At 39.6% G+C, this 18914-nt stretch overlaps 2 protein-coding genes across 2 annotated transcripts; both read left to right on the forward strand.

Moving 5' to 3' along the window:
• Nucleotides 1-557: 557 nt before the first annotated feature.
• LOC114649240 (olfactory receptor class A-like protein 1) lies at nt 558-9286 on the forward strand. Its single transcript, XM_028798744.2, has 2 exons — nt 558-597; nt 8323-9286. Exon 2 carries the CDS (start codon nt 8330-8332, stop codon nt 9284-9286), a length of 957 nt encoding a protein of 318 aa, XP_028654577.2. The 5' UTR covers nt 558-597; nt 8323-8329.
• An 8071-nt stretch (nt 9287-17357) lies between these two features.
• On the forward strand, nt 17358-18676 carry LOC114649241 (olfactory receptor class A-like protein 1). Its single transcript, XM_028798745.2, has one exon. The coding sequence runs from the start codon at nt 17361-17363 to the stop codon at nt 18315-18317; it is 957 nt and encodes a 318-aa protein (XP_028654578.1). The 5' UTR covers nt 17358-17360; the 3' UTR covers nt 18318-18676.
• The last annotated feature ends 238 nt before the right edge of the window (nt 18677-18914 follow it).

An 18914-nucleotide genomic window follows, 5' to 3' on the forward strand; every position in this document is an offset into this window, starting at 1 on the left:
CTTGCGGGTATCTGAATGGGTACCAAAGCCCAGGGATTCTGCCAACTAGCATATTGGGGAAACATACAGCCTAGATACAGATCCCCCCCCAATCATCTCCATTGTATTGGCCTACTTGCTGGATAAAGGATTGGAACCAATCCCCAGCAGGGACGGCTGCCAATACGTGTCATCTTTTACAACTTGCATGAGGACAATGAGGTAGCACCAGTCACCCTGACCTGCATTTGTTTGAAATGCCAGAAGGAAACTAGAACAGACATGGAGACATCAACAGACCCCTCAGAAACTGTGACCCAGGACTTAGCTGTGCCAATCACTGTACCACCCTGATTGCAAGTTGAAGAATCAAAATATGCATCAAATAATATTTTACAAAAGGATTTTTGTTTTCTTTACACTTACTTCTTGTAGTAAAAAAACTGGCATAATCATTTGTGGCGTTCCCCAGTGCCAACACAGGTACTGAAGAGTGTGCCAAAGTCCCTGTAGGGCTTGATATTTTTGGTGTTTATAAATCAGGATGCAGGTAATGAGGAGCAGCAGGCTGAAGTGACTACACGTTCTGTTTCACTGCTGTAGGGCACATGACATCAGGTAAGGGTCTGCTAGCACTTCATTATCATCATCATCATCATAGTCATATAGTGTATACAGACTGACAAAGGTCTCTCTAGATGTAGTATTTGTTTCTCAATCTCACAATTTTTCACTGATTTTCTGGTTTATTGGTAATCAGTTTTTAGAAGCCATTGTGCCATCTTGTTATTGGTGTTCAGTTAGATCATTTCAATTGTCAAGATTCTTTTTGTAATCCATTTACTAGTGCAGGTTGTAATACCGACCATGACTTCAGTAACACTCTTTATAGTGAAAATAAACTGTGGGACAAAAGCCTCGCTAAACGAATGTGACCCTTTTTGTTTCAGTCTCACTATTTTGATCAGTTTGTCCTAGTTTTAAGAGCACATTCTGCCATCTTGCTGTTGGTGTTCAGTTAGATCATTTTCAATTTGCCAACATTCATATTGTAATGAATTTGCTAGTGCATGTTGTGATGGAGACTGTAACTGACTAACTAATGTTATCATACTGCAGATGATGTCTCCTAACTGTATAAAGAGAAATATTTAAGGGTGATGTTGTAAGCATGACAGGGGCGTCAGGATTTGTTTTTTGGCTTTAGGATTAAGGGCATAAAAAGACCTGCATAGGTCAGGGCCTTCAGACGATCAACTTGATATCTGATATATCTGAGTGGTTTTAATTTAGACTGCAGGGTCAGTGATTTAGTCAGCTAAATCAATTACTGGTTACAGACACCCAACGGACACCGGAGTGAAACTTTAAGGATGGCCTTTGTGTCAAAACTCCACAGAGGGGTCTCAGAATTTCACCAAAGAAGACATACTTGGTTTTTGATTTTGTGTTTGTCTTTTTATGAGAAGGGTTAATTAAAGGAAGGAGAGGTTGGTTTTAAGTGAAGCCCAGGGTGTGTAAGGAGCTGGTGTGACGATGCGGGTTCATTGCATGCTCCCATCGTCTGTCCGGGAGCCCTTGGACCCGTCACCGTCGATAATGTTACCGATCAGCGGTGAGGCACAACGTAGCAAGGGGATGGTGCAAAAGTGCAAAGTGCTTTTATTAAAACAATCGACAAAAACAAGGTGTTCAAAATAAAGTGCAGTGCATTCAAAAACGTCTTCAAACGAATAATCCATAAAAACAATTGTGAAACATGCAGGTTAAAAAAACAAATAGAAAAATCTTCTAAAAACAATGAGGTTAAAATTGAACAGGAAGCAATCCTTTAAAAACACAAAGCCCGGTGTCTTCTTTTTACCATGGCGGCTCCCCTGCTACTCCCATCTGGGCTACTCAACAGGAGAGTCGCCTACATGCAGGAATAGCTGCCTTTCACTCTGGTCCGGTAGCCCTCCAATCCCTGGCTACACCGGGCTCCAAAGCGGACCGAGACTTGGGTTATTTCCCCAGCGGCCAAGGCGCTCATGCTGGGGCTAAACCAGCCCAAAGCCTCCCTGACTCCTGCTCCTTTCGACGGTCAGTCGTCTCCTCAACTGGGCACTCCAGCTCCTAAATCGCTCAGCTGGAGCGACCGCTTCCTTCAGCCCCACCGAGTGTCGGCCAAACACTCCCCTCTTGGGCTCACCTCCCAGCTGCCTGCTTTCTCTCATTCGAGCCTGCTCTTGCTCGCTCACTTGCTCTCCTTCTTCCTCACACCGGCTCTCTCCACCTGCTTCCTTCCTTCTCTTGCAACCTCCCGTTCTCTTCTTTGTTTCCTTTTCTTTTTTCTTCTCCCTAACCGACTCGTGCTTCTATTTTATTAAGAGGGCATGGCAGCTGTAGCAAATTAGCAGCCCCAGGAACAATCACGGATGCGGGCAGTCTCTCACCTGTGCACTTAGGTGAGAAACACCCACACCGCAATTCGCCCTGAGAACTACTTCAGCCACACAACCACCACGCCCCCTCGCTAAGCCGCGAGCGCGGTGATTATTTATTTAAAACTGGCCTTTGCTGAGAGCTGTGGACCCGCTATACCACAGCTGGTCTTCTGTTGAAATTTGTATATTTTTGTAATGTTCTGACACCGCAAGGATGTGCAGAGATTGTATGTGTGGGAATGGAGAGGCTCACCTGTTAAAAACTCTTAACTGAAAAGATCTCTAGTAAAACAAAACCAAAAAGGGGAAATCAGTAACAAAGTCAGAGAACAAAGCGAGGTTGAAGCCAAGATTAATTTGGGAGAAAATGTACAAAAAATAAAATCTTTAGGTATCTGCCAAGTTGGATGGTGGGAAGATGAAAATGGTGAAGCCGTGACCTCCAGTGGTCCACCCCTAGCCAACTCCGATGCATTTAGAAACCTAATCCATGGCATTGCAGTAAACGTAACTAATGACATTAATAATGTATGTGTAAATATTCTGAAAAAGGCCACTTGAATGAACTTTTAACACATCAAAAGATTCTCCATGTTAATAAACACAGGACAGAAGCCTTCTTTTATGAAGGAAAAATTTAAAATGAACCCGAGTTCTTGACAGTGGGAGTGACAATTTGATTGTAGCAGAAAATGTATTTTAATTTAATGTTATATTTGAGATTGTTATATGTTAAATCATTCATTATTTAGTACAATATGTTATTTTCTTTTATTCAGAAAGAATCCTGTCTGTAAGGAATGTTTTAAAGGGCCTATTTTTTGGGGTTTTAAAATGCATGAGTTGTCTGCCACAAATCAAACCCAATGAGTAATATACAGGAGATGACAGCTGACGGGGATTTTGTGCCAGTGAGTATTTTACCCCTGTTATGAGTTTGGATACCAGTCAAAAATAAAAAGTAATAAAATCTCTTGAGATTTTTTTAGATGTAGAAACCTTCTGCTAGTTATCTTCATATGCCAGCCATTTCTGGCTGGTTGTGTTCAGTTTTTATCGAGGGGTGGCAGGTGTCTGACTGACCCACAGTGGTGAGAATGGCACTCTTCCGCTTTTTCTATTTCTCAACTTGTTCTTAAATCTGGCCTTTGGGTTTCCGAGAAGTTGAGTAGGTATAGTGAAAAATTTGGAACCCTGTGAAAATCCATCCATCCATCCATCCATTTTCCAACCAGCTGAATCCGAACACAGGGTCACGGGGGTCTTCTGGAGCCAATCCCAGCCAACACAGGGCGCCAGGCAGGAAACAATCCTGGGCAGGGTGCCAACCCACCGCAGTCTGTGAAAATCCATTCTCGAATTTAAAAAGTATATGCTGGAGTGAGACTGACAACATGTTCACGGCACAAAAACAATAAAAAAAGTTCACAGCACAAAAACAATAAAAAAAGAGTTGCAGGAGGGTTAAAAACAGGAACAAAGGGAAAGGCTAAACATGTGCATATTTGACACCCCCTAAAACTGCAGTATTTATATTGGTGGTCTCAGAACTGTTAAAATTCCAGCATTGTTACATCATGTGGAGTTTAAATGTGCTCTCTTTGTCCATGTGGGATTCCTAAAGATAGATAGATGTTAATTCCAAAGATATTTGTCATTGTCAATCGTCAACTCTGAGATGCCCACTGTCCTTGTAAAGTTAAGTGTACCCTTAGATGAACTGCTGCTGCATCTTCCATTAATGTCTGTCTTTCATCTGATTCTGCTGAACATTTTACATTCATGAAGTCTCAAAGGGTAATTAAAACTTCACAAGTTTAAACAATACAGTGTACAAGTATGCATTGCATATCAACAGGTGCAGTTGATCCATTGGTTTTTAACAATATATTTTCATTTTTTGACCAGTGGATGCCCATTACATTTCCTAAAAGATTTCTGAATGGCCAGTATTAGACATTTCCATGAGAAAAAGAGATACAGTACAACATGCATTGTTGCCATGCTGAAATAATAGAAATGAAGGTTAGAGTAACAATGTGTTAGCTGAGTAGCCTCTATCAGCGGTGTGTATGTAATTTTCATTTGTACTTTTTTAGAGTGCAAATAGCCTTTACTTTTTATTTCAATTTATATTCATGTATTTACTTGTAGATACACATTAATACAACCTTGCAATCTGGCATATATTACAACACTAAAATGTGTATGTCAAGTCGCTCTGAGCAATCTGATTGGTCAGTTTGGCTTTGGTGACGCAATGAAAGAGGAAATGCAGATGTCTGAGGAAGAGTATAGGTGCAGGTGGAAAGAGTCGCCTTCAGGTCAGGTCAGGTCAGGTTAAGTTACGGAGCGTGCAGTGTTATAGCGCATTGCTGCACCCACCACACGACCTGGTTGGCAACCCACAAGGTCCAGTCCCACCCTCCATAAATGACCCTCTATGTGCCGCAGCCAGATGGTCCAGCCACTCGGGTGCTCAACAATGAGGATCCAGAGAGCCAGATCACCTTCGGGGAATTGCACCACATGGCTGTAATGCCGTAACTGACACTCCCTCACAATGCAGGTAATGTGCGTCATTCAGGACTCCATGAGCAACTGCTCATTCAACACAAAGTCAAACCAGTGGTACCCAAGGATTCTCTGAAGAGACACAAGAAGTCCAGTCTTCATCTCAGGTCACTGGATAACGTCCATGTCTCACAACCATATAGCAAGACAGGAAGCACCAGGACTCTAAAGACTTGGACCTTTGTCCTTTTGCATAGATATCAGGAGCACCACACACCCCTTTCCAGCAACTTCATGACTCCCCATGCTCTCCCAATCCGTCTACTGACTTCATATGAAGAGTCACCAGATCCATGAATGTCACTGCAGAGGTAAGTAAACCTCTTAGGGAGGTCGACATTTTCTCCGCAGACAGACACAGTGCTGAAGGATGTGCTTAAAAGGTCATTAAAGGCCTGGATGTTGGTTTTTATCCAGGACACTTGCAAGCCCAGACACTCAGACTCACCTTCAAAGACATAAAATATAAAAACAAAACATAGGCAAGAAAGGTACCTTGAAAACAATGACAGTCTGAGAAGCAGGCTTTACAGATATATATGTTCGAGAGAGGGAGACTCAGTGAGTAAACGTTCACACACATGCAGAATGCTGAAAAAAGGTGCTGAAAGTACATAAATTTTTTAATTATTCTATTACCTGTGTTTGACAAGTAACGTGACTAGTAAAACATAATTAGCGATGAATGATAGGGCGGCATGGTGGTCCAGTGGTAGCACTGCTGCTTTGCAGTAAGGAGACCAGGGTTTGTGTCTTGGGTCCTCCCTGCATGAAATCTGCATGTACTCCCTGTGTCTGCATGGGTAACTTCCCAAAGTCCAAAGACGTTCAGATTAGGTGAATTGGCAACACTAAATTGGACCTAGTATGTATCGTGTGTACGTAGTTACCCTGTGATGGACTAGGTTTGTTCCTGCCATGCGCTCTTTGCAAGCTAGGATAGCTTCAGAACCCCCTGTGACCCTGGTCTGAATTGAGAGGGTTAGAAAATGACAACATATTACTGATGAATGTACTGTATATAATTTAATTCTGGAAATGCAAATAACATTGTCAAACTCACTTAATAAAATCTAGAGAGTGGGTGGCTCATTATGGATGCATACGTTATAATAAGGGTTGCTAAATACGTTTGAACAGAGGCAATTCTATAGACTCTGGGGGACCTATGCTAAAATCTCCATGGGGAACTCCTACTCACTCTTCCCCAAGAGTCTTAAATACTAAAACCAACAAGTAGAATTTAATAAGGCCCACTTAATTCAGACCCAGATCATACTGGAGCCTATCCCGGCCAGCACAGGGAACAAGGAAGAAACAAACCTTGGACACAGGATGCCAGTCCGTCGCAGGGCAAACACACAAACACACACAAACAAACAGACCCAACAGCCAGTTTAGTGTCACCAATTCACCTAATCTGAACGTCTTTGGACGATGGGAGGAAACCCATGCAGACACAGGGAGAACATGCAAACTCCATGAAGGGAGGACCTGGGACACAAACCATAGTGTCCTTACTTTGAAGCAGCAGCACAACCACTGTGCCACCCTACTTTGTGAATAACTTTTTATATAAATAAAACAGCACAGTAAAATCAGCATTTGTATAGAAAATAGGAAAACAATAACAATAAAATAAAGCAAATTAAAACATTCTAAATAAGTAAAAACAAAACTCATACAAATTTAATGTAAGATGTACATGGTAATACAAATAAACATAAATTGCAGATCATACTATTTAAAAAAATAAATGCAATACATATAAAGGAAATTTACAAAACAAAAAAAAATGGCTTGGAATGGCATTACTGAACTTTTCATAATCTCTGCTTGCAGGCCTAAAACTTAGAACTTTATTTGTCCCAAAGGGGAAATTTGGCTTTTTACAGAAGCTCAATAAATAAATAAATATACACAAATACTTTGGTCTGAATACACACTGGATGACTATAAAGCAAGAATTCAAAAGAAAGAAAACTTCTGACTTGGCAGTCCCAGTCCCAGCGAGGCATTAAGCAGACATACAGTATTGCTGTTGGTATAAAGGAGCACACTTCTGCTGAATAATTAATTTGACTGAAAGTCCTCAGTGTCCGTGTGTCAGAGAGAGGATGTGCTGCATTGTTTATAATGCCACTCAGTTTTGTCTTCATTCTCTCCTTTGCTACGACCTCCAGGAGGTGTGCCTGCTGCAGCAATCAGGACTTACCACATATAAATGTGTCCACAACAGGCAGGGAACAAGCTGATCTTGAGTTTAGTGCTGAGTTATCTTTACCTGGACATAATCAGCTGCCTCTATTCCTGCAGAGCTTATCTGGTTTGTTGTGAGACCCTCACATTTAAGCATCCATCACTGACTGGACAATCAATTTCAGGTCATTTGTTTCTTCTCCTAGTTAAATGTTGCATGGGGCTTTTATTCCAACTTTAATTTTTGTTTTACTTATGGATTTGTTTATTAACTATTCATTCAGAGTGTATGAGACACTCCTTCCAGGTCCACAGTTAAGTTCTAACCCTAATTAGTTATGCCTCTGCTTAATAGAATTAACATTACAGATTCTCTACTACTGACCACCATCCTTTAAAGAATTTTGAAAATGGCACTGATTACATTTAGATAGATAGATAGATAGATAGATAGATAGATAGATAGATAGATAGATAGATAGATAGATAGATAGATAGATAGATAGATAGATAGATAGATAGGAAGATAGATAGATAGGAAAGGCACTATATGATAGATAGATAGATAGATAGATAGATAGATAGATAGATAGATAGATAGATAGATAGATAGATAGATAGATAGATAGATAGATAGATAGATAGGAAAGGCACTATATGATAGATAGATAGATAGATAGATAGATAGATAGATAGATAGATAGATAGATAGATAGATAGATAGATAGATAGATAGATAGATAGTTAGATAGATAGATAGATAGATAGATATGTTAAAGACACTTTATTAATGTTACTAAAAAAGTAACGTTCATCACAGACACACTTACAATAGAGAGTGGGGTCCCCCTTGGGTGTATTGTTGTAGTGTGTTGATGATGGTATGCTTCAAGGGAGGGATCCTTCAGGATTGTCATGGTAATAAGCACCTATGTAAATGGATTCCTCCAGGCAATTGCCTGCCTTGCCTGTCCTGTCACTACACTTATGATTCCAGATATTCTGACCTTCTTTACCATCATATTAGCCCTTTTAATTAAGAGTTCACTGTAACTAGACCTCATGTAGCTGTGTTAAAGCTTTTTTACCAATAAAACAAACTCCTAGTTAAACTTGGTTTTCTTATATTCCTTTACATTGACAGAAGAACAATGGACACCAGGTCTATCATAAAAGCTTCAGCGTTCCTCATCTTGACCCTGATCAGCACTCCATCCAATATCGCCATCTGCTGTGCTTTCCTGGAAATGCTGCTAACTGATGGCAAACTCATGGCCACCGATGTCATCCTCCTTCACCTGGCACTGGTTAACCTGATGGTGGCGCTGTCCCGCAGTGTCCCACAGACGCTAACTGCATTTGGGTGCACTAATTTATTTGATGATTTGGGCTGTAAAGTTATTTTCTTCTGCTTTCGCCTTTTCCGTGGCCTTTCCATAAGCCTCACCTGTCTGCTGAGTGTATACCAAGCTGTCATCATCTCCCCTGCCATCACCAAGCTAGCAGTGCTGAAAACTGGACTGTCAAAGGGTTTGGTGCCCTTAATCATATTTCTCTATGCCTTTTGCAGTGCTACATGTGTCTACCCAATTCTTTTCGCTGTGTCTAAACTGATAAACAACACTGTGCCACCTTATACGTATAACTTGGAATACTGCTTTATTCCTTACCCAGATGCAGCCTCCTATGTCTCAGCAGGCCTCATAAATTTCTTTAGAGATTTTGTGTTCATCTTACTGATGGCCATCATGAGCATTTATATTCTGATACTTCTCTACCAACATGGCAAAAAAGTTAAAAGCATCAGGAGCTCCGATCGGGGTCATTCAGAAGCAAGACCAGAAACCAAAGCATCTCGAGCTGTGGTCACTTTGGTCATCCTCTATGTCATTTTCTTTGGAGTTGACAATATCATCTGGCTGTACTCATTGTCTGTCTTGAGGGTGGCAACACTTATTAATGATATTCGAGTCTTTTTTGCCACACTTTACACTTCTGTGTGCCCAGTTGTTGTCATTGCCACCAATCCAAAGGTTAAAATGAAGCTGAAAAGGTACAGCTTGAAGAGACTCCCTCAATTGATGAAGACCATTAATCCTGCTATGTAAAGCAGAGGCTTACAACATGAATAAATAAATAAGTAAATGAGATACCTAAGGTATCTTTATCCTGTCGCTATTATGTTCTCAATGACCACCTTAATGAATATGAAATAAGAACTGTAAGATTGGTAATGAATTGAAACCTGTCCTGTAGATAGAGACAATACAACACAACAGACCCGGTCAGAAGAATGAGAGGTGCATCACACCGAACAAGTGCTGGTCATTTCAGGCCTGGCTTGATGGACTGAATGTTATTCACTTTGTTTGCCAGGCGTCTTATGTTTTTATGAAACTCTGAGTTGTTTGAACTCAATGTAGCAGACCATGCTGAACTTTAATGAAAGTTAGAACATCTTCAATGGAACCACAGGATGACGATGGTGTGGTGTAGTGGGTAAGCCATAGAGCTTTAAAAAACTGCAAGACTGGCAGTTCAGTCCCAAGTGATGCTGAAGATGACACTTAATCTCCCTCAGGTCCATCTTTTAAAAATGTATTTTAATAATTTTAACTCATCCTGATCACATTGCATACATGTATCAGACATATTAATAATGATAATAGCAAACTGAATGCAGAGAATCATTTTCATAAGATGTACAACTGGGGTTCATGTGGGGACAGGTGTCCCAAAACAGAATGTGAATGCCTAAACCTTGAATGACTAAAGTTTGTTATTGGCCCCTATGTGACTTGCCACCAAATCAAACTTATGGAAAACCCAATGAAGGTAAAACCAAGAGATTACATGGAAAGGAAAAATATAAGAAACTCCACCAGGAAATGTAATAAACCTGGTGACTAAGTAAAAATAGCAGTCTGAAAAAGGTTCCATACAAGTGACAAATAGATTGAATTCCTAAAAACTGATGGGGCATATCAGTGTGTGACAAAGTTTCAGAGAGAAGGCTGCCAGTGAAACCAAAATACCTCTAAAAAAGTTGCCAAAGAAAAATCTGCAATTTCTTAGTTTTAAAAATCTTGCAAAATTCCACAATTTAAGTAAATGTACAGATTTTTACATTTAATCTGTGAGTATGCTCAGTCCCCTGATCTCCTGCTTGAGGCTTTCCTCATTTAAATGCTTTGATTTTTCTTTAATTGATCATTTTAAGCCTTTTAATTTACAATAAGAATTAAGGTGAAGGTTAAAGGTCAGGTTTTTAAGACAGTGGTAAGACCAGCAATGATGTACAGGGCTGAGACAAGGACAGAATAAGAAATGAGAGGTACAACAAAAGTGGGAGAGATATCTAAGAAAGGAGATGCATGTAGTTTGAAGTAGTACGGACATGTTGATGAGGAGAGACAATGGATATGTGGGCAAAAGAGTAATGGGAATGGAACAAACTACTGGAACCTGATCAACCTTCCCCATACAGCGCTGTCCAGCATCCCCTCACCAGTCAGGCCGTTTTCCTTCAGATTTTCCTTTACTTTACCCATTCATCTTTGCTTTGGCCTACCTCACTTTCTCTTCTCCTGTACTTCAATTCCCATCACTCTTTTGCCCACATATTCTTTGCCTCTCTTCTTCACATGTCCAAACCATTTCACCCTACTTTCCCACTTTGGTTGTACCTCTGATTGTCTCAATTCTTATTCTCTCTTTTTGTGTATCTCCCACACATTCATCTCCACATTCTACCACATCTAACTTCTTCTCATTCACTCCCTTTACTGCCCACATCTCAGCTCCATACATCATGGCTGGTCTTACCACTGTTTTAAAAGCCTCACCTTTACCCTTCACCTTAACTCTTCAATCACACAATACTGCTGATACCTTCATCCATTTGGTCCATCCACACTGCAGTCTTTGATTGATCTCTGCATCTAATTCTCCATCTCGACTAAAACTGATCCTACATATTTAAATGTATCTTTTCAATAGCTCTCCCTGCAAGCTAACTTTTGAATTTAGATCATCATCAAACCTCATATATTCTGTCTTCTTCCTATATATCTTCCAAAGCCCATCTCTATTGTTTCAACTTCCTCTCCATGTCCTCTTGTCTGGTGCTACACAACACAAAATCATCAGCAAAAAGCCTGCACCAGGGGGACTGGTCAGCACATCCATAACCAAATCAAAGAGATAACAACTTAAAGAAGATCTCTGGTGCAGACCCCTTCGAACTGGCATCTTGTCTGTTATCCCAACACTGCTTTTAACCAGAGTCCTTACTCCCTGATACACATCCTGGAGAATCCTGAAAAAATAAATAAATAAATAAATAAATAAAAATAAATAAATAATAAAATCTTGTTCCTTTCAGTTTCTAAGGAACATGAATAATGGGTTCATTGCCCTACTTCAGGATCCATCCATCCATCCATCAGTTACTCTTACACGGAGACAACTGAGTGTTATGGGAGGAAACCAAAAGAGTTCAAGACACGAAGACAACAAGCAGACCCTGTGACCCGGGACTCAGGCACTCTTAGCCAGCTGTGCCAGCCATTGTACCACCATGGTTGCAAACTGATCATGTCTGTTCTTCTTCTTCTTCTTCTTTCGGCTGCTCCCATTAGGGGTTGCCACAGCGGATCATCTTCTTCCATATCTTTCTGTCCTCTGTATCTTGTTCTGTTACACTTATCACCTGCATGTCCTCTCTTACCACATCCATAAACCTTCTCATAGGCCTTCCTCTTTTTCTCTTGCATAGGAACTCTATCCTTAGCATCCTTCTCCCAATATACAATCCCAATATATGCAATCTCGCCTCTCTGACTTTGTCTCCCAACTGTCCAACTTGAGCTGACCCTCTGATGTCCTCATTTCTAATCCTGTCCGTCCTCATTACACCCAATGCACATCTGCACCTTTAGCTCTGCCACCTCCAGCTCTGTCTCCCGCTTTGTGGTCAGTGCCACCGTCTCCAACCCATATAACATAGCCGGTCTCACTACTGTCCTGTAGACCTTCCCTTTTACTCTTGCTGACACCTGTCTGTCACAAATTACTCCTGACACTCTTCTCCACCCATTCCACCCTGCCTGCACTCTCTTGTTCACCTCTCTTCCACAATCCCAATTACTCTATACTGTTGATCCCAAGTATTTAAACTCATCCACCTTCACCAACTCTATTCCTTAATAAAAAAAAACAGTAACAAATAATATTTTACATAAGGATGTCCCTTCTCCTTAACTTTTCTTCTTTGGATATACATGAGATGAAAACTGTCACCATCTTCATCACTGGTGCTCCCCAGTGCCAACACAGATGTGGCAGAGTGTGCCAAAGTCCCTGCAGGGCCTGACATTTTTGGTGCTAATAAATCAGGATGCAGATAATGAGGAGCAGCAGACTGAAGTGACTGAAAGTTTCGTTTCACTGCTGCAGTGCGCTTGATATCAGGTAAGGGTCTACCAGAACTCCATCACAGTAACAGCTATTGGGTAAATAGACAGGGGTCTCTCCAAACTCCTGTGGTTTTAATCTCACCATTTTGCACTGTTTGTCGTAGCATGTTTTAAGAAGACATTTTTCCATCTTTCTATTGCTAGATCCTTTTCAACTCATCCAGATTCTTATTGTTTTGAATATGCAGTGCATGTCGTGATGGAGACAATTACAGTTATCATACACCAGATGACACCCCACATGTTTAAGGGGGAAGCTGCAGGTGTGAAGGGGGTGTGGGGACTTGTCCTTTGGCTTTAGGGCTAATAGGAGTATAAAATCACCTGAACAGTATGCGACCCTCAGATGACCAATTTAATATCTGGAACTGAACGAATTGAATTTAGTCTAAATTGAATTTAGACTGTGGAATCATCGGTTTTATTAAACTTTGGGGCCAAATGACTAATATAACTAATGGTTAAAGACACCACGTGGACACCAGCATTTTTAAAGTGAAGGGGAGAGTTAAGGATAGATGTTGTGGTCTGACTCCACATAGGGGTCTCGGTGGTCACTGAAAATGAGAAGTTTAATTTATAATTTTGTGAGTGTGTGTGTGTGTTTTTTATAATAGATAGATAGATAGATAGATAGATAGATAGATAGATAGATAGATAGATAGATAGATAGATAGATAGATAGATAGATAGATAGATAGATAGATAGATAGATAGATAGATAGATAGACTAGATAGATAGATAGATAGATAGATAGATAGATAGATAGATAGATAGATAGATAGATAGATAGATAGATAGATAGATAGATAGATAGATAGATAGATAGATAGATAGATACTTTATTAATCCCAAGGGGAAATTCACATAAGAAATTCATTAAGAGGGGTTAATTAAATGCAAGTGGCCTGGGGTGTCTAAAAAGCTGATGTTCTTTTTTTAATTATTATTTTTAATTCATGCTTGTGGGAGTGATGATTTGGTTGTAATGGTTGATTTACACTAATTAGAGCTATATTTTGTTTGTTGTGTGTTTAATCCTTAAGTGCTAAGTGAAGTATGTAATTTTCTTTTATTCGGAAAGATTCCTATCAGTATGAGGAATTTAAAAGGGCTTACTTTTCTGGGTTTTGAAATGTGTGAGCTGTCAGACTGAAATCAGACCCACCCCGTAATAAACTGGGCTGGCAGCTGACAAGATTTAATGCCACTGAGTATTTTGCCCTGGTTGTGCATGCCATATTATTACACTGTTTTATTGTAACATAAAATGTACATCTCTTGGATATGTGATTTGATGAAGACACGTTTCACTGATGACTAGAGGTGTTTGTGCTACAGCCATGTCTTTGGTCATTTGGCTGGCACGCTGTGACTGGCAGTGCTGACTTTAGTGAGCAGTTTTGAGGGGGCAACCTGAGCCACTGTGGGCATCCTGAGAGTGGCACTCTTCAGCTATTTCTTATGTTTCATTTGGTTTTCTTATCTGAAGCATCATTCTTATTATCTGAGCTTTGCATTTCCGAGATGATGAGCAGGTATAGCGAAAAATTGTGAATCCCAAGAAAATTATGGGCAGCGCAAGACTAAGGGCACACATTCAGAGCTGCAAGGGGGATAAGCTGATCCGGTAAAAGCAAGTACAGGCATCACCACAAAGATAAGCAACAACAGACAAGACTGAGATGTTGTGTTTAAGGTGTGCAAATGCAATATTTGATAGCAAAAATTATACAAAACATTTCACCTTTAAAACTGTTATATTTATCTTGGTGGTCTGACAACTCTGGGTTAAAATGTAGAGTTCAAATGTGCTCTCATTCTCTATGTGAGATTTCTCCAGATACTTTGATTTTCATTCCAAATGTTTTTGTCTTGGTTTATCGTCAGCTCTGATATGTCAAGTGTTGTTGTGTACTTCTGTGTACCTTCACCTGAAATAATGCCACATCCTCCATTGCTTCCTGCCTTTCTTCTCATTCTGAAGGAAAGGCTTTACTGGATTTAATGGGTTTAGTAAATACATGAATAGGCCTAGGTAAAAATAATCAATTTTTTCCATTACTCATTATATTTTGTGCAAATGATTCAATATCGATTCTTAAAGTCTCCAGATCAATCTCGTGAATGTCTAACCTGCTCAATTAATATATGTAGATTTTTGCTTATCTTTGTTTTTGATGTCCAACCCAGTAGATGGCGCTAATGTGCCTTTTAAAGCCTAATACAGAAAAAAACAGACAGTTAAATCAGATGTGTGGACTTACCACGGATTCAGACAGTGAATTTGTAAAGAACAACTTGATAAAAGCAACGCCATATGTAAGCTGTGAAGCTCAGAAGTTAATTATTGCTACAACACAACAAATTTGAGAAATCACGCATCCTGACGTCACCCATAAACATTGTCTCAGTCAACATCCAAATGAGTGGAGTCAAAGCAATCTGCACTGGAAATGGTGGGTAGCTCCAAGCTGTCCATTTAATTCACCTCATGCCCAAAAAATAACAGAAGCTTATACCAGTTTTCAGAGTAGCCTGCGATACAAAAGTGAGCGTGTGCTCAAATCAGACAACTTGAAGTAGCTCTATAATAGCAGCGTTATTTTTCTTTTATGTTCCATTCATTCGATGTTGCTGTCAACAAGCATCAGCTCTAAATCCTCATTTGAAAGTTCTTCCTTTTTCTGTGGACTGCCAGGACATATTTTCGAGACTGAGTAACGAGACTGTTACAAGTGAGCAACTGAAGATATATTTAAGCCTAGAGAATTATAGAAAGACATGAGTCTTCCCGCTGTATCTTTAATTTCAACTAATTCATTATTATTTTAAATGTCCAATAGGGGACTAGATTTGGCTAAAAGTTTAGTTGAAGGGTGTCTACATGGAGATTCTTAACACACGAATAGGATATTGAATAACATTTATTATTAAAGAAGCAATATTTAATTATTGTATAATAATATTTGTAGCTGTGTTTACCCAAAATTACCAAAGTTCTGCAGCTATAGTTTGCTTCATGGGATTCTGGTAATAGCTTGACACGTTGAAATGATTCCACAGACAAAATATCTTCGTTTTTAAAAGCTTTAGTAAAAATTCAAGGTAAAATAGTTCACACAAAAATAGAGAAAAATTTGATATAGAAAAGAAAAGTTCTTGTTTAAGAAAAGTTCAATTCAAAGCTTATATATCTTGTTCCATTCGTTAAGTTTGCTCACAAAGTGGAACCATTTCTAAACGGTCAGAAAACTGTACGCCTATCCCATTTACAAACTGCAAGTGGGTCTATCAAATCATGCTAGCAATGAGCCTGTTCCAAGCTGACTTAATTAGCACACTGTATTACAGATATAGATAAGAAGGTTCTATCTCATATTAACTTACAGAGGGCGAAAGGCTATATCCTGCGGTGGGCTGGCACCCTGCCCAGGGTTTGCTTCCTGCCTTGCGCCCTGTGTTGGCTGGGATTGGCTCCAGCAGACTCCTGTGACCCTGTAGTTAGGATATAGTGGGTTGGATAATGGATAATGGATAAGGATAAGGCTATATCATAATCTATAGCTATGAAAGAAAATTATATTCTATTCAGATTAAACAAACATTAGAATGAGTTTAACTTAAAGCATTAACTTTCTAAGATTGGCTCTTACAATGTTATTTGCAAGATGATATAGTTGTTTTATAAAGTAGATGCCATTGCATTGTATTAAAACAAGGAGCCCCCAATAATATGTGTTTACTATGATGTGGCGATACATATGTTAGTTAAATTATGGTGAATTTTGAATGAGTGCAGTGATGTTTTTAAAAGAGCAATGACTTTTGTTCCACATCTTCCAAAGACTGATGTTAACTGTTCATTACTAATGAACTATATCTTTTTAAATGTCATTCCATCCTCATGCATACGTTTTGAAATCACTATTTAGATACCCTTTAAATAAAGTGTTACTGGAATATGTCACATTATATTGATGTTCTCTATGCAAATTTATATAATTTCTAAAAAAAAGTCACTACTTTAAATATATCACTGTATGCTAATTCAGTCAAGATAAAATTAATATTGAATTGAATCAGGACATTGTGAATCGAATTGGGACATCAGTACTGATGTCCAGCCCTATACATGAAGCCCCAAAAAGGTTAGTAAAACTTCAAAACTTTGAATAATGTACAGCATATCATACATAGGCTGGTCCATTCACTTATAACACAATGCATTTTAGTTTTCATGACTTGCTGCTATCTATCTTAATTATTTCATGGAAGGTATTAGAAAAATCCATGAGAAGAAGAGATACAGTATGCGTTATTGCTGTGCTGAAAAACAGAAATGAAGGTCAGAGACACAAAGGGTCAGCTGAGTGGCCTATATCAACTGTGTGTATGTAACTTCCATTTTATTTTGCAGATACAACTTTTGATGCAACTTTTCAGTGAAACTCCCTTAATCCAATTTCTGGGATGTGGGTTGCTCATGATGGAAGTGAACATTCTAATGAGAGTTGTTAAATATTTTTTTACCCAGGTTCCAGATTTTCTGACCTCATTCACCACCATATTAGCTCTATTAAGTGACAGTCCACTGTGACTAGATCAGAGATAACTGTGTTCAGGCAATTTACCAAAAAAAAAAATACGTAATTCCTAGTTAAACTTGTTTTTCTCATATTCTTTTACTTTGATAGAAGCACTATGGACACCAGATCGATCATCAAAGCTTCAGCATTCCTCATCTTGACGCTGATCAGCACTCCATCCAACCTCGCCATCTGCTGTGCTTTCCTAGATATGCTGCTAACCGATGGCAAACTCATGGCCACCGATGTCATCCTCTTCCACCTAGCCTTAGCCAACCTGATGGTGGCGTTGTCTCGTAGTGTTCCTCAGACGCTGACTGCATTTGGGTGCACTAGTTTATTTGATGATTTAGGTTGCAAAGTTATCGTCTTCTGCTTTCGCCTTTACCGTGGCCTTTCCATAAGCCTCACCTGTCTACTGAGTGTATACCAAGCTGTCATCATTACCCCTGCCATCACCAAGCTAGCAGGGCTGAAAACTGGATTGTCAAGGTGTCTGCTGCCCTTAATCATATTTCTTTATGCCTTTTGCAGTGCTACAAGTGTGCCCACAATTCTTTTTGCTGTCTCTAAACTGATAAATAACACTGTGCCACCTTATACATTGAATTTGGAATTTTGCTTTGTTCCATATCCTGATGCAGCCTCCTATGTCTCAGCAGGCCTCATAAATTTCTTTAGAGATTTTGTGTTCATCTTAGTGATGACCATGATGAGTGTTTATATTCTGATACTTCTCTACCAACATGGCAAAAAAGTCAAAAGCATCAGGAGCTCCCGTCGAGGTCAGTCAGATGCAAGACCAGAAACCAAAGCATCCCAAGCGGTGGTCATCTTGGTCATCCTCTATGTCATTTTCTTTGGAGTTGACAATATCATCTGGCTGTACTCACTATCTGTGTTTAGGTTGGCAACACTCATTAATGACATCCGGGTCTTCTTTGCCACCCTTTACACTTCGGTGTGTCCAGTTGTTGTCATTGCTACCAATCCAAAGGTCAAAGCAAAGCTGAAGAGGTTCTACTTGAAGAGACTCCCTAATTCAGTGAAGACCATTAATCCTACTGTATAAGGGCAAGGCTCATATAAGATGAATGACTAAATGAGATGCCTACTATATCTTTATTTTGTGGCTGTTACATACTCAATGATAAACTAAATGAAATGAGAAATGGCGTAGGAGGCAAGACTTAAAAGCCTGTCCTGTAGATGGCCAACATCTCACAACAGAACTGCCCAGCAGATTGAGACAAGGATCACAGCCCAGGACTGCTGGCCATTACAGGCCTGGCTTGATGGACTGAGTGCTCTTCTCTTCTTGGTCAAATGTCCTATGTTCTTATGAAGGCCCAAGTTTTAAGAGCAGGCAGTCACAGCCCAAGCCAAATTTGAATGTAATAAACTAGCAGCAAATGGAATGACATTATAAAGATGAGGTGGTGTACTGGGTAAATCATACAGCTTCCACTTACTTTGTGACACACCCTTTGTGAGATCCATTTTTTAAAATACTGCATATATCTTAATAATTATAGTTAATCTTGATCCCCATGACTAAAGGTATCAAATGAAAATAAAAAAATTATAATAATTTATTTAATGCATGCTAACATTCTCATAAACATGACGAGCTGGGATACATCTGGGCACAGATGTCCCTGAAGAGAAT

Source organism: Erpetoichthys calabaricus, chromosome 3 (assembly GCF_900747795.2).
Source record: "Erpetoichthys calabaricus chromosome 3, fErpCal1.3, whole genome shotgun sequence".
Taxonomy (NCBI): Eukaryota; Metazoa; Chordata; class Cladistia; order Polypteriformes; family Polypteridae; genus Erpetoichthys; species Erpetoichthys calabaricus.